General features: G+C 39.9%; 2 protein-coding genes across 2 annotated transcripts; both read left to right on the top strand.

Annotated features, from left to right (window-relative positions):
* The first annotated feature begins 1,608 nt into the window (after nt 1–1,608).
* tmem196 (transmembrane protein 196) lies at nt 1,609–10,360 on the top strand. Its single transcript, XM_008421762.3, has 5 exons — nt 1,609–2,084; nt 4,729–4,785; nt 6,944–7,079; nt 8,342–8,460; nt 8,564–10,360. Exons 1-5 carry the CDS (start codon nt 1,920–1,922, stop codon nt 8,633–8,635), a joined length of 549 nt encoding a protein of 182 aa, XP_008419984.1. The 5' UTR covers nt 1,609–1,919; the 3' UTR covers nt 8,636–10,360.
* Nucleotides 10,361–12,405: 2,045 nt separating this feature from the next.
* Nucleotides 12,406–15,906, top strand: polr1f (RNA polymerase I subunit F). The gene is made up of 4 exons (XM_008421761.3): nt 12,406–12,766; nt 13,509–13,650; nt 13,947–14,155; nt 14,997–15,906. Exons 1-4 carry the CDS (start codon nt 12,477–12,479, stop codon nt 15,463–15,465), a joined length of 1,110 nt encoding a protein of 369 aa, XP_008419983.2. The 5' UTR covers nt 12,406–12,476; the 3' UTR covers nt 15,466–15,906.
* The last annotated feature ends 324 nt before the right edge of the window (nt 15,907–16,230 follow it).

The following is a 16,230-nucleotide window of genomic DNA, read 5'->3' as shown; positions in this document are numbered from 1 at the left end:
CCAGCAGCAAGTTACTGTGGGAGCTGCTGCAATAAATCAAGCTCTTGACAAACAAGACAGAATGTTTATGCCAAAGTTAGGACTTCACAAAATGATTTATTTTAATTTATGATTGATTTGTATTCCTTAGGCAACCATGGGAACATCTGCACGCAGGAACTCCAACAAAAGACGTCTAATCGATTTAGACATGATTTAGTTAAAATGACCAAGTTTAAACAAGTTTTGTTTTTAACATCATAATTTGTCTTTAAGGTTTTTGTGGATTAAAAACAACTCAGTGCCACATTCCTTAAAATGTTCCATAAGACTTAAACCGTATTTAGACAACCTCTGTGTTACTTTTCTTCAAAGGAAAACAACAGAACTTGTGTAAACTGCTGAGTTGTTCACAAGCCAACTTACAGTGGAGTCCAACCTGAAGCTTAACGTGTTTTATATTCACCTTAGGTAACTCCTGCAGCACTAAAATAAACATATATACAAAAAAAATAAGGCACACAACATGACAACATTTTTGATTTGAAAGAATTAACCGAAAAGTTTCATATAACTGTACTGTTTTGATTCCCTTCTTCATGGGGAAACTTTCCATCTTTTCTAATCTTAAAAATGAACACTGCTAAGTTAATCCCCACACTTAAGCAGATTTGGACTCCTTGTTACTCCTCTGTGCTTATCTAAGAAATACAGGCACCCCATTTGTGTTTGGTTATGGAGAGACAGGATGGCACAGTGCTGATACAGGCTGATGTCACTTTTCCCAGCAGACTATAACTCACACTGGTCATAAAAAGATCAATGTGGGTTTATCTTTTGTTGTTCTACTGTTTGTTGTCCTACAGTGAAGATAAAAAAACAAGCATTTTTATTACACACACATCTAAGATGTAACTCATGTTAAATATGAAAAAGAACCACAACTCAGAAGCAATATTGTTACAATAATGTAAGAATATATGATGATAGCTTTTTTGCTGTGCTGTCAACTTATCATTGATTGGATTGTATGCTCCCTTGAACACACGCAATCAGTTCCTTTATTCACATGTTTCACGGTTTATTTCTGGTATTACCTGACTTTTGAAGGGAAAAAACAGATGAGCTTATTGTGAGTTTAAATAAACAGGGAATATTTGGACTTTTATTGAACATGTGAGGAGCTACACTATGTTCAAACCAATTCATCAAGAGAAAATAAAAAATATGTTTCTAAAAAAAACTAACTATAATTTCTTGAAATATAAAAATATTGATTAACTATGAGGTAAATGCAATCATATATTTTCAGTGAACAGAAACTTCAAATTCACGTCACCTGTTCATGACACGACACAAACGTTTAGGATAAATTAAATGCTAAAGGCACTGTGTTTGTAAATGTTAACAGTTTCTGGGTGAAGTTGCCAAAAAGAATAAGAAAAATGTAAAATTATTGGTTTGGTTCTCAATGAGCCAGAGATTGAGATCCTTTAAGTCTTGTTTACGGTCCTGCTTTGTATTCACCTGTGAAAACAGAAATAGTCTGAGCCTCGTGTGTCGATGTCCGTGCGCGCGCGCTCCTGTGCGCGCGTGATCGCAGCGGCTCTATAGTACCTTGGACAGCGCTCGGCGCCACAGACACATCTGTGAACCGGGAGGGGGGACTTCCACCGACCGTCTGGTATTTGCGCAAACATTTTACTCAGAGGCTGTCTCTTCTCTTTTGAGTAGTTTTCGAGAGTTCACCACTTCTCCTTTACAAGTTCCTTTATGACTTTCCGTGCCCGTGCGGACCGATAATAGCGGCTAAGCCCTCGCCTTCCCGCTGGATACGCAACCAGCGGAGCCACGCCGCCTTTGGAACGCCGAGAAGCGGGATCCTCTCTCGCCGCGTGCTCGCCTCCTCCCGTTGGAGCTGGAGAGATGCCCGGGGGAGGATGTGCTCCAGCCGCAAGATCCTGTGGAGCCTGCTCCTGCTCTCCTTGGTGGAAGTGGGCCTGGGTGTGGCGAGCATCGTCTTGGGAGCGGTGGGCATCATCTGGGTGCGTGGGGAGCACGCGCCTCAGCAGGGCGACGCTTCTCCGGTGTGGAGTGGACTCTGTGTACGTGAACTGCTGTCTTCACTTTTTTCTGTTGTTTACTTCCAGAGTGGATAAGTACTCACGCCCGCGGAAAGCGTGGAAGGTTGAGAGCTCCAACTATTTGCCTTTCTAGGAAAAAAGACATATTAGAATACGATTTTTGCTCAAGTTTGAAAGCAAATTTAAAAATGTGTTATCTAACAGAGATGCTTTTAATAGCTTACTGGCTTTTTCGTAAAGATAATAGACACTTAATGGATATGGTTAAACGCTAAAACTTTAAGCTTGCAAACGCTAAAATGAAACGGAAGTAAACAGAAAAAATATATATAAATAAAAATGAATGAATTCAAACAACTAATATACATGCAAATATTAAAACATACATTTTAAACTTTCTATTGGTATGTAATCCTGTTGTGCTTAGCATTATTTTAAAAAGAAAGAGAAAAAGAAACGTATGTGCTATTTGACCATACTGTCAGAGATGCACTCCCTCAACCATTTAGCCTCCTTCTCTGAAGCTAAAGATTGGTTTTATTAATTCATGCTTGACTTGGTCCTCACAGCGCTGCAGAGGGTCAAAGCTTTTACAGCCAATCATGCTCCCGGGCTTCTGTGAACGTCTCCTCTTGTTACTCACGTTACCCTCAGCATCACTGCTTTGATGCCACTGCTGGTCTGTAAAAAGTTTGGTTTCGGACAAACTCCCAGAAGTTTACAGACATTAATGCAACAACTGCTTCAGCTATAATGAAACAACAACTGCTAACCCTTGCAGTTAAAACGAATGTGTTTGTTTAATCAGGACAACTCAGTCTGGAGATTCTAATAGTCTATAATTTGTTGTTATGAATCAGAAAAGTGAGAAGAAAAATATATCACTAATGATTGAATCCTTGCAGACAGGGCAGTTAGTGTACATACCTCTGCAGTACTTTGCGTGATGGACATGTTGTGCAATGTGACACACGTGTTCAAGAGCTACAGCTGTCTGGTGAGTCAGTCGTCCTGGAGATTGATTGATTGATTTGACTGAAAAAATTGGTTGATTATCCAGGATTTTTAGGGGAAGATTCCTGTTGAAACTCCATCATTCTCCACCTGTACAGGCCTCCCTGGTAAACATGTGTATAAAATTCTTAAAATAAATGGTTGTTATGGAGACTGGGTTGCCCAAAGATGTCACTCTTTGCTGTACCTCTCTAACGGTGAGCCTTTGGAGATTTTCTTCACCCCCTTTTACCATCATTTCCCTCATTGTGCATGGTGGCCGGATAAACTTGGAGTCCCATCCAGCTTTGTTTGGCAAAGTTCCACGAGCTTCTAATTACTGCGATGACTGTAGCTTTTGGTGAGCAGATATTTTCTTGGAATCATTTTCCAGCTAATGTAGATTTTTTGCTTTATTTGAATGTCATTGTTGTTGTTTTTGTTAATGTTGTACCCATTTTGGAGAGCAGGCCAAAATAATAGAATAGAGAATAGATATGTCAAGTCATATCTATTCTCCAGGACAACAGGAGCTCATTGATTACTAAATTAAAATCCTTAGACATCCTAGACAAGCTTAAGTTGCAGAGACACATCTTTTAAAATGCCAGTTGGTGTGGCGCCAATTGATTAGTGGATATGACCTTTCCTTATAGAGTAGTTGTTCTCATTTTAACGACTGGTTTTACATATTATGGTATTGAAACACTCCATCCAACCGGTCATTGTTGTCCATTTACAGTAACTCGGAGCAGGGCTAACCTTACTGCAGACAAATCCCTCATCTGTGCATCCGTCTCCTGCACCCTCCTGGGTGAAAAACATTAAGATACTTGACCTCTTTAAGCTGGGTCTAGCTCCAGGAGGATGCCCCTAATTGTAAAAGGTGCTCTAAATGTTTCTATTCTTTGAAGAGCAAACTAAATCCGAAAATATTCCTCAGAAGAGTATGAGTTTTAAAATGTACAGACCCCAGATATATAGGAGGAAATTTCATGTACTTCTTTCTATGTTTGCAAAGATATTTGTGAAACAAAAGGAATAGTCATGCTACTTTGGAGAAATACAGCATGTGAGAAACTTAGGATTATTTAAAAAACGCTGCATAACACACACAGAAAGAGCCAAATAAAGAAAACAAAAAACATAAGATTGCTTTGTAGATATTCTTTTACAAAACAGTAAAATCCAGAGGAACTAAAAGAAGAGGATTTATTAAAGTTTAGTGACAAATCTTTAGCATTAGCTGAAAGTAAGGTAATTCTTTTGCGTTTGCATATTTACAGAAAAATCTTTTAAACAGGGACTCCGACCGAACTTGACACAGGAAATAATAGTTGACGAAGGAGAGCTCACATATTCTTACTGCAAAACAAATACAGCACGCAGCTTGCTGAGCTGTCTCTCTGTGAGCTTGTTCTGCCAGCATAATGCACCCTGCAGTTTACTCTAAATTACTTACATCCGGGACAAATGTGGCTTTCTGCCACGGCACATTATTTTAGGAGAAACAAAATACATGCAAGGGAAGAGAGGGATCTCCTTTCCTATTTTCAGGATTTGTGGGGGGAAAGGAGTAAAAACCACAAAATATCGTAGTAATTTTACACAAGGAGCTTGATACAAGTTTTAGTGGTGTTAATTAAGATTTTGATTCTTCTTCTTTTCCCAGTTTCTGCTCTGTGGGATGTGTGGAGTGCTGTGTGCCTGGAAGAGGACAGGTCTTATTGTAAGTGCTGTAAAGTTGTCCCACAAAGACCCATTAACTTCTTTTTCTTTTCTTTTTTTTTTCTATCCTCTAGATTGTGACCTAAATACGACAAAAGCTTTTTCTTGTTCCAACACAAGACAAAACTCGTCAAAAGGCCACGCAAGCTGTAGGTTATGCACGACGTGCGCGTGCGGCAGAAACCAGTCGGTTTGAGTAGCTCTTCTTCAAAACGTATTTCAAAACCCGCAATTATTATTTGTGAAATGCTGCTGATTTAATTTACACAAAAAAGGCCATGTGGATGTGGGGTTTCTGAAGGGATTCAACCAGGTTTGACCCCTCAGACTGCAGACGAAATCCCGTCCAGTGAAATAAACGCTGCGATCTCTGGCAATTCTGACTCACGCGCACTGAATTGTTCGGATCCCCCAACACGTCAACCCATTTCTCATCCTGACGGGCCGCTCCTGAAAATAACCCGCTGAACATGTGCCAGGGATGCACATGTTTCTTTCTACTTCCTTCCTCTGGGAACAGAAAACCCCCTTCCTTCAATGTTGAAAAAGATGTCATATGAATCTCCAAAACTCACAAATCCGGACAAGACATGCACTCAGAAGGTTTTCAGTTGGACTAAGATGGAGGCCCCTTAAAGCTCTGTAAGGAAGGATTTATAGATTAATTGTACTCATAGAATAGTTCTCTTAAATTCAGGATGTATCTCCCGTTTCATAATTAGATAAGGCTCATATATATTAATATATACAGTGATATTCGATAAATTTGAAAAGTTAAATTAAGTAAAAATTCACTGACTTATTGATAAATTGCACACAGATTGATGTCTTCAAGTCTTTATTTCTGTTAATTATGATAAAATAATGAGGGCAATCATAAAAAAAACATCTTAGTACCGAAATCTGGGTGCTAAATGAAAAGTATGTTTGATATCAGCTCAAAGGTTATTTAGAAAAACATGTGTTTAATCTGACAAACAAAGCTCATCAAAACAAATTTTAAAATCTATTGAACTAATTGTGTGCATAACTGTATTTAAAGCATACAGAGTGTTACCAAAGAGACCTTAAAAACACACACAAAGTGTTCTGATATCTGAGGAAATCAGAGGAGGCAAGCAGTCACCTCTCTTCTCTTCCTGTCACTCTTTCAACCTCTTTTTTTTTATTTTTTTTTTTACAGCCAGTGTGTCTCCAAGTCCTTGTGCTCCTCTTTGACTCCGTCTCCTGCAGGCAGTGCAATAATGATGGATCAATGTCAGTCCGATCTGCTGTAACCGAGACATCTCTGTGTCTCACCCTGTCTGTCCCGAGCTTTTGTCTTTCTCTTCATATCTCTCCTGTTCCTCGCTCCGATATGTCTTTCTGCCTCCCCTATTATGTCACACTATCGCTGTCAATTCGGTGTCCACGCTCCCTCTGTCTTCCCCTTTTCATCTTCCTCCATTACTCCCCTCCCTCCCGCTCCTCTGCCTGTGGGGTGATGATTGCATTAGCTCGGTTTGGCTCCGGACCCCTGCCAGCCGATTTCCACACTTCTCCGGGTAATGACTGAAATCCGAGATGCCCTTTTGCATGCGGTTAAAGGCACTAACGGCATCTGTACCGGGAGCAATGAGACCATACCTGCAGTGCAGGAGCAAAACACAAACACACACACACATATATATGCATTCTAAATCAATGGAAAGGATGATTGCATGAGTGTGTTGTTCTGAAAGTAGTAATGGAGATGCAGTCATTTCCCAGTTGGAGTCTTTCGGGAAAATATCAATCTCAAATGGGGATTGAAGTTTTGCTTTGGCCCATCAAAGTTCAAACTGGGTTTGTCCATATATGAAGTGATTGATATGACAATACTCAAAACAAAATCCAACCAACAAACATCAAGCTCCCTCACCCACTAACAACAGATAGCAACTGATGTAAGCATATTCACAAGCTATGCAATATGGAAGATATAATCTGCTGTGATAGAAATCCAATTTTCCAATGAGAAATGGCATTTATTTTGTCTGATTTGCGTCACTCATCGCCACAGCCATTGTCGAATATGGGAAAATAATCAGATCAGAGCTCCTCTAGTGATCGTTCTGCTCATGTGATATCAATTAACTGACATGAAAATGAATCTTTATGTGTCTGTGTGCTTTACCCAGATGATCCTCTTCTCAGCATGCTGCATCTGCGGCCTGATCGCCGGGATTCTCAACTTCCAGTTTGTTCGGGCGCTGAACAAACGGCCAAACTCATTGCAATCGATCCACCTGGCTGCCATGACACTGGCTTGTCTGGGTAAATAAACAGAAACCGCGTGACACAACATGTTATGATGCAATGGAAGGCAACTGGCAAAGAGTCTGAAACAATAGACGTGTGCACGACTGTAAATTGGTGGGGAGGTGGGTGGTATACAAGAAAATAAAGTGCCCTCATTTATTGGAGCCTGTGTTAAAATGTTTGTATACGGATTTAAGTTAAGTCATACGTTTATTGCAATAACCTTAAAGCGAACTGCAATTTTTAGCAAAATTATGTCGTGGTGATCGTAGAGCACTTTAGGAAATAACTGTTGGCAAACTAGCTGTCAAAACATTGTAGAATCCCATGTTTCTAAGAGGTCAAACGTTTATATTTTTTCTATAGCATCTCACAAGAGTTTAGCTTTCATTTTTCCAACGTCCTCAGTGTTCTCTGATGCGCTCTTTTCTTCAGATGTCTATCAACATCCCCACATCTTGACTTGGTCATATTTGTCCTCTCTACCATGCAAACACTCTCAAATCTCTCAGATTGTGAGGACATCTCCTATCCACAGTCCGCCTTGTGTGACCCCAGAGATTTCATTCTGGCTTTTTATGCACTCTTCTCCTGACTGGTACCTTTCTAAATGTATTAGTTTAAGATTGCGCAATCAATCAATCAAGTTTATATGTATGCGACATTTCAGCAACAAGGCAGTTCAAAGGGCTTCACATCATAATCCAGGTAGAGGGTTATCTGATGACCTGATATGAGAATATTGTTGATAAAAATGAGTGGACCAGACACAGAACCTTGAAGAACACCATGGGACAGAAGAGTCTAGCATCAAAATACTCAAGGTGCAATGACCTTTAAATTGTGTCATAAAAATAGGCCCACAGCATCATTAAGTTAAAGTCTTTCAATTTAAGTTAAAGTCTACAAATTTCCCTGGCATCTATCTACTTGTGTCGTCTTAACTAGACTAGTTCTGCATCTTAAATTCTGACTAACACTCTGCATCCTGAGCAAATGTGGCAAGTCTATTCACACCGACAAGACCAGGAAATCACATGCCCACTCTGAACTTAAGATTTGCAAATTAACTTTCCAAAAGACGGATTATTGGTGCATTGTCGCAGACATGTTTCATCTCATTTTGTGTGACTTCCACACAATGTATTGTTGAATATATTCTCATTTCTTATTTTCCTTCAAGAAGAAAAGTAAAAAAGACAGGGGTTATCAGAGTTTGAAGAAATTTTCCGCTGGGAATTGTGCATTTATTCTAAAAACCATCCCATCTTTTCCAGGGATCTCAACCTGTACCTTATCCACATGGCTTACCTGTCGACTGGCCAGCTCTGAGCAGCAGAGGATGTTCATGGAGAGGGAGCACTCGCTGCATCATTCGCACGAGATGACCGAGAAGGTAAGACTAGACTGCTGAAAGAAGACAAATGTAATGCCTTTGAAGGGTAAAACAAAACATCTTTGGGATAAGTGTCAAATACGTCTGCGTGTGTCCTTTTCAGGAGGTCCTTGACAACTCCAGTAACGGCATTCCTCAGGTCTCCTACAACGGACACACTTCGCCGTCACCTTGACGATTTCACACGCACCAAAAAAAGACGGTTACTGCAACATTATCTGCGGGACAGAAGGTTCAGCTTGCGGCTCGCTCGACATATCCCGCCGTCCTGTCCTGAATGCACAAAGCGGACCAGGGCTCTCACCTTGGAAACCCTTACTACTGTCAGAGAGACAAACGCAGCATTAGGACAGCTGTCGTGCTTCTGAATTATTATGCAGACACTGGTTCAAAAATCCTCAGCTCAAACCAAAGCAAGGATGCTGAACTTTTGTTTGGATGACAGCTCAGGTGAACATCTTTGTGACCTCTCTCTCTTAACGTTAATGAGCAGGCAGGGCGGATTTTCCCCTTGAAACAACGAGCACAAAGTTAGCATGCGGCTGATCCATATGTATCGAAGAGCTACTGCAATTTCAGTCTCACTGTCTTAACTCAATCTCTCTGTCTAGTAACCAGTTTAATGAATGCAGTCTGAGATAGTCAACAGTAACCTGTATGTATTGTCTGAAGATGGAATGCTTTGACATGATAACACAGCAACTTTACTGTACCATATAACAATGCTTGTATAATAAATTATTTTTATAATGCTTCTTCTAAAGTTACATTAAATAAAGTATGGCTAGCCTATGACGAAGGATGTCTTTGATCATTTTTGTCTTTATTTTTGCAGCAGTGTCGGAATGATTAATCCAGTTGTTTTGACTATGTACATATTTTCTTTTTGCACTTTTGGTTTCTGCCTTTTAAATGTTTTATGGGTGCAGTTTTTGCCTACTTTTGTTTTTTCTTTTGTTTGAATCATAAACACTGACCTTAACAGAGAAATGTGGGGCCTGCAGTACATTGCATTTTGTTGTGGGTTCTTCCAAAACCTGCTGATGACTTTGTTTTTGATCTATTCCTGAATATCTGTTAGGTTTGGATCGCTTTTCCCCCTTTTTTGTATCTAGTGAGGCTGTATTTGTTTTATTTAATATTTTGAATGAATTTTAAAATGAGACAAAGAGGAAACCGGTATACTCTCAAATTACTTTATAGGGGTATTTAGTTTCTGGAGTTACTATGTTGTTTTTACAGAGTCGGCTCATTGCACAAAAGCAGTGAAGAAACCTAAACTACTCTGCATTTTCTGTGGCTGACAGACTACAAATGATTTATAAGCACTGTGGGGATATTGCAGCTGAGTGAATTGTTGCTGCCAATGACGTCCAAGTTGATATCTGATTCACAGCTTCACATTGGCGCTTAGTTAAATGGGTGTTTGAAACTTCATTGAGTCTGGACTGTATTTGATCATCTGTAGTTCAAGAACTAGACTAATAATACTTTAACTGAGTTATTTAACTGATCAGACATTGTTTAAAATGAAGTTCAGCTTGATGAAAACTTTAATATATCAGTGAAAACACAAAAGAGATAACCTTTCTGACGCCTTTTAGAAATTTGGACCAACTTAGATATAAATGGAAACCAGGATAGAGTGGAAGGGGTTGAAAAACAACTATTCTATTTTAAAAACAAATAATTAAGGTGCTTTTTTTCAAGAATTTTTCAATAAAATCATGTCTCACTCTTGTAAACCCAGTACTGTGTCTCATCTATTAAGCTGAATGTATCCCCACACATGTAACTGATTCTGAATCTGTTCATATTTTATCATGCTGTAATCAACTTTAAAGTATATTTTTGGAAAGGAATAGTGACCATTCATAAAAATAAACAGTTTTCAACTTTTGAGGGGCGTAAATAAAAAAATCTGAAAAGTGTGGAAAGCATTTATCTACCCTTGTTGTTCCCCCAGAGACGCCTCTAACTCAAACCCCAGTGCACACAGTTGAGTCAGTGACTGCAAAATTCTGAAATGTGAAAAAAAGTTGAAATCTTTACAGCAAATAATGTAAATACTTATTTTTCATGAAAATTGCTGTATCTACCAAACACCCAGTTGAAAAAGCAACCTTCCTGCATGTCTGGCTTTTGGCACTGTTCGCGCCTTCCACAGCAGATAGAAGCTCAACAATTAAAGTAAATTTGGTTTACAGCTGCTGTAAAACCTGTCTTGAGGAAATGCTTCAGAAAGCAAGATGGGAAACAACAGCACACGCACACACACACACACACACACACACCCCCACACACACACACACACACACACACACACACACACACACCACTTCAACCTCTTGTGAAGACATTCAGTTGCTCTAACAACATCATGCTGCTCAGTACTTAATTATGAATCTTTGTGTACATTAAGAGGTGTGCGTGTTTGTGTGTGCACGGCTGCTGTGTGTGTTAACTGCTTCCTCCAGAAGCTGCTGGGACCTCTTGCTGTTTCGGAAATCACGTCACCATTCATCACTGTGACAACAGACAGGAGCCGCGTCCCTGACAGCACCAGATCTGCAGTCAGTGTGTGTGATAAAGAGAGAAACGCTGAATCATGCGACCTCCTGCGGTGCTGCCCTGTCAGAAAACTGTAACACTAGATCTGTGTGCGCCCAAGCGTCAGGATATTTTTCAACCCGAGAGTCTGCATGGGTCTCAGTGTAAGTAAGCATACAAGGGTGCACTAGTTGCACTATCTGACACCCCAGGTCACCCTAATGATCTTAATGTGAAGGTGATACGGAATCAATGAGCGTCCAATCAAGGCCAGCACAAGTTGAGGATTACATAACGAAGGGCATGGTGTAGCTGCAACTAATTGAACAATGACGCTTTTAGTTTGCTTGCCTGTTTAGTTTCTTTAGATGTTGCTACAAAAAAAATCCATTGGACCTTATAAATGACCTTATAAATAAAAAAAAATTATTTAAAAAAAACTTGTTAATGCCTTATTGCATCAGAAGTTAGGTGTTTTCCAGGCTTTAAATTGAGCCGATTGAATTGGGAGATTTTTTTTTTTTTTTGCAAAATTTTCCAACTATATCCTTAGACAAAATGCTAACTTTGTAAATTTATGGTGCGCATATGAGTTAATACTTTGTAGAACCACCTTTTGATGCAAAACTTTCAGGGTATGTAGCTCTGCATTAGCAACAGCTAAGCTAACTTGTTTGTATTTGTGCCAGTTTCTAACAGGATTAAAAATGCTGCTATTCTTTCCAAAATAACAAAAATGTTTGATTTATCTTGAATGCATTTCAGTTATACCAGATGGAAAAGCCGGTTGCCATCATATGTCAGATCTGTTTTGCTGTACAAAAAGGTTGCATGATTGATTTTATTAAATTGAGACAGGATCTGGCATCAAACACGGGACACTTCAATGAGAATGGGAGCCTGTGTTTGTATTTAGCCATTTGGATTATTTGAAAGTTTTAATAATAATGTTTCATTTTCCTTCGACTTTAAAATTATCTATTACTTTGCTAGTCTACAACATAAAAATCCCAATTAAATACGTTGAAATTGTTGCCATGCAGAAAATCCTCAGGGGGAGAATACTTTTGCATGGCGCTGAACAGTTTTGCTGCTTTATTTTATTCCCAAAATTACTGTATTAGATTAACTGCGGCAGTATGTAGCTTTCATATGTTAGTTGAAAGCTTGAGTAGAAATACAAAAATAAGTTAAATCAATAGCAGAGGACAGTTATTCAAAAGACCAGATTTGTGCATGTATTAAATGTATTGTTGTTTGTTTGTTTGTTTTTTTGACATGCAGGTTTGACTGATTATGATTTTTTTTTTTTTTCTTGAACGCTTCCTCTTTTCATTTCACGTTATCCCGAGCTGTCATTCCACATCCTGACCAACAGGGGGCAACCCGAAATTAAGTAACTCTTTTATTGAAGAAAGATTCTTAGCGGAAGTTCGTACTTGTTTGTCTTCCGGTTTACATGAGGCATGGCGAACTTGGACCATGCCGAAGACGACCAAAACCACGTGAAAATGCCCGGTGAGCTACCCGCTGCTGGCTCGCCAGTCAAACCGGGTCAAGGGTCCTGTGCGCCGGGTGGAACTCCAAGCACCATCCCTTCGTTCGCCGCCGCCTCGGAGCTGCTGTCTGCTCCGTACTCCTGCCTGGTGCTGAACACGCACCGCAGACATGTAGCGCTGCCTCCTGTCTATCTGAACAAGAAAAGGACGGGGATACAGGAGGAGCTGGACGCCGAGCTGCTCAAGTTCTCCCAGAGGTAGGATGGTCTCTGCGGGTTTCAGGTGCCTGTGGATTTTGATCGTTTTATTTATTTATTATTTGGGTGAATATCAGACAGTCGCTGTCAAAGTTGGGGGTAGAATTTTCAAGATTGCATCTGAAGGAAAGTAACGCGCATTTTTTATGCATAAAAACTTGAGATCGATCATCCAGATGGATATTTATAGGTATTTATGAAATTGTTTGATTTGCTTATTTAATTAGGAAGTTCTCATTTTCTAATATACATAACGTCATTTTTGGTGATATCTTGTGTTTCAGACGTTTTGGATATAAACATATCTTACAAAGACGTTTTCTTTCTCAGATCGCACAAAACTTTTGTGCAATTTCACAATGAAGGCAAGTCAAAAAAGAGTTGGTTTTTCAGAGTTCTGTATGATTCAAGAACATGAAAAAAAAGTTGAGTGGAAGAAAAATGTGCAATAGGAAACGGTTTAGAAGCAACAGAGCTTCACATTTTCTCAGACTGACTCTTTATTAGCATGACACATTCTGTATAGGACATATAGTTTCCTGATATGTCCTATGATATTGTAAATAAGTGAGCTGCTCCTGATGCTATTGTATCTTAGCAGAAAGTGCTGTCCTTCAGCATGATGTAATTTCCTTAAATGTATCAGAATTGAATATGTGGTATAGCGCAGCAGGCTGTTTATGTCCTGCTCGATGATTAAACTCTATTAAACACAGTTTGTCATCACGCCCGTCTCTTCCAGTCTGCACGGAGTTCCTTTAGCATATGACAACATCCGGATTGCGACTCAACAAGGAGACATTTACGACGACAGCGGCTACATCCACATGGACATTGAGGCCAACTTTATTGTTTTCCAGCCCAAAAAAGGACAGAAACTCTTGGTAAGGCAGACTCTACTTGCAGAGAATCTTTTATTCAGCTAACAATGTCTTATTGCAGTTTTTATATAACACGGTGTATCGTAGTTTTGAGAAATTGAGCTAACCGGCTTTAAGTTGGCAAATAGCACCATCGACATGTTGGAAAAACGACTATTTGTTTACTGACTGATATTAAAAGCACTTTATTCCAACAGTAATATGATTGCTTTGCCTAAGTCTGTCCAAATAATGTTTACTAAGTTTAACTAAATGGTTCACTAACTCCGTGACGATGAATATTTTCTCTGTCTTCGCAGGGAAAGGTGAATAAACTCGGAGTGAGCCACGTGGGCTGCCTCGTACACGGCTGCTTCAACGCCAGCATCCCCAAACCGAATCTCGTCTCCGTGGAAACCTGGAGGGACGGCGGGCCGAGTATCGGGACGGAGCTGGAGTTCAAGGTGATGACGCTGGATGCCGACGCCGCAGGGGTGCTGCTGATCAGGGGTCAGCTGGACAGAACCAGGTATGGAGCGTCTGCGCTGATCGGGTTTTAGCCTGAGTTGATGAAACTCAGGTTTTTTTATGAAAAAAACATGCAGTAAATGTAAATGTTACTTTCATTGAAAATTAGAGGCTTTAAGTTGTGTTACTAATGTTGAACTTTTTAGTCATAAAATGTCCGGTCATTCTTTACTGAAAAAGTAAAAGAAATAATACATTTCTACATGTTTTTATGAAGAAATTTAATACTGAAAATAAATGTTAGTTATAGCGTAGGGAAGGTTTATATGGACTTAATATTTTCTCACCTTATTTTTTGGAATTTATTGTAGTAATAAAACTGACACTAAACATACTTGAGTTTTTTTTTTTTTTACTTTTAATCAATAAATTTAAGCAGTGTTTCCGCTGGGTCTTATATGCGTTCTTAAATATACCAGATTCTGCAAATATGCCTTAGACTGCATGAATCCCATTTCACTACATATTTTGAGCATTTCTTAATATCCGTATGAAAACAATAGTGCAAAAACAGCAAACTCACAACCATAGTGTCTGCATTTGTTGTTTTTGGTGTCAGTCCCTGTTGTATGCATGTGATCAAATTTAAAAAGAAAAACAATCTGTACGTCCTTTAAAACATTTTTAAGGAATAATGTTTATCAAGTAATATTTATTGAACTATCCTGCGGTTTAACTGCAGTGTCTGGCCTGTTGTGCAGCAGTACAGCCATGGTGAAAAGTAGAAAGTCCTGCGATGAAAGCACACAAGCAACAAGTAGAAGTTATTCTGCAGGTTCGCCCCTCCCTTGTGTCGTTACACTCTCCTGTGACTGATGTGTTTTCATTTTTGTGCATCACAGGGTGCAGGAGCTGATGGCTATGAGCGAGAACTCGGAGTCGAGCGTTCCTGCCGACCAGGAAGATCCACAGGAAGCAGAGCCGGCCCCGGAAACAAAGGAAGCAGAGCTGGCCCCGGAGACGACCCACGACGGCACGCCCAAGAAGAAGAAGAAAAAGAAGAAGGAGAAGGAGAAAGAAAGAATCAAAGAGGAGGAGACGGAGGAACAGATAACAAAGACACCACCGGGTCTGAACGGATCCACGGAGCAGACAAACAGTTCGGACACTCCAGAGAGGAAGAAGAAAAAGAAAAAGGAGAAACACGTGAAGGAAGAGGAGGAGCGAATGGAGGTTTCGGCCTTGGAGAACCACCGTGGCTTCGGTGACAAACCGAGCAAGAAAAGGAAGCTTGAAAGCGGGACAGATGCACCGTCAGGGGACGACGTAACCCCGAAAAAATCCAAGAAGAAGAAAAAGAGTGATGTTTAGGAGTTCACCCTGAAGTAATAAATTGCAGACTCCAGAGGTGACCTTAATAGGAGCTCAATTTTAAAACGTTTAAATTAAGTCCTGCAGAAAAAAAAAGATCAATGGTGTCTCTTCTCAGTCAGTTGTAGTTCCGCTACACCGCCTGATGGTGGCGCAAAACCACCGCAGATGAACACACTGGCAGGCAACAATCGGGGATGAAAACTGGTCAGTTCTGACATGAAAGTCAACTCATTTTCCTCATGTGCCTTTCTGAGATTTCTTCCTTGCCGACAGACTGCTTTGACAAAAGCTCCATTAAAAAGTGAGTGCTTTTTAAGGATCATGCTCATAACCCATGCAGCACAGTCACAGTAAAGACGGAGAACGTTTTTCTCCAGACTGTTTTTATCTTGAGAGAGAACTGCAGAAATATAAAATAAATATCTGATTCTCATGCCACATGTCTCCTGTATTCTTGCTTTCAGCAGGATTATGGACAGGTTTGGGTAAAAATGAAATCATTTTCAGTCATGTCTGTTTTGGTCTGGTACCTCACATTTAGAAACCTTCATTTATGCATAAACGCGTCTTTTCCCGTGTTTTTCGTACCTTAATCTGCTTCTTTTTTTTCTTTCTTTTTTTTTGCTAAGCTGCCGGCGTTGGTTGATGAAGCGTCGACAGACGGCACTAAAGATCCCTGTGTTTTCTTTACCCTGCCTCCACACACTCGGATCTCCCAGCCTTTCGGTGGGAAGCCTAATTAGCTGCTAGGTGCTAAGAGTT

Source organism: Poecilia reticulata, chromosome 11, assembly GCF_904066995.2.
Source record: "Poecilia reticulata chromosome 11, P_reticulata-male-v2, whole genome shotgun sequence".
Taxonomy (NCBI): domain Eukaryota; kingdom Metazoa; phylum Chordata; class Actinopteri; order Cyprinodontiformes; family Poeciliidae; genus Poecilia; species Poecilia reticulata.
The sequence above is the reverse complement of the archived record's forward strand: the minus strand, read 5'-3'. Positions and strand labels throughout refer to the sequence as shown.

Bases quoted from the DNA above. Each gene is read 5' to 3' on its own strand.
- tmem196 (XM_008421762.3), top strand. From the start codon at position 1,920: ATGTGCTCCAGCCGCAAGATCCTGTGGAGCCTGCTCCTGCTCTCCTTG. The intron at 2,085-4,728 runs GTACGTGAACTG...TTCTTTTCCCAG, and splicing joins CGGTGTGGAGTGGACTCTGT to TTTCTGCTCTGTGGGATGTG. The intron at 7,080-8,341 runs GTAAATAAACAG...CATCTTTTCCAG, and splicing joins CATGACACTGGCTTGTCTGG to GGATCTCAACCTGTACCTTA.
- polr1f (XM_008421761.3), top strand. From the start codon at position 12,477: ATGGCGAACTTGGACCATGCCGAAGACGACCAAAACCACGTGAAAATG. The intron at 12,767-13,508 runs GTAGGATGGTCT...CGTCTCTTCCAG, and splicing joins CTGCTCAAGTTCTCCCAGAG to TCTGCACGGAGTTCCTTTAG. The intron at 14,156-14,996 runs GTATGGAGCGTC...TGTGCATCACAG, and splicing joins GGTCAGCTGGACAGAACCAG to GGTGCAGGAGCTGATGGCTA.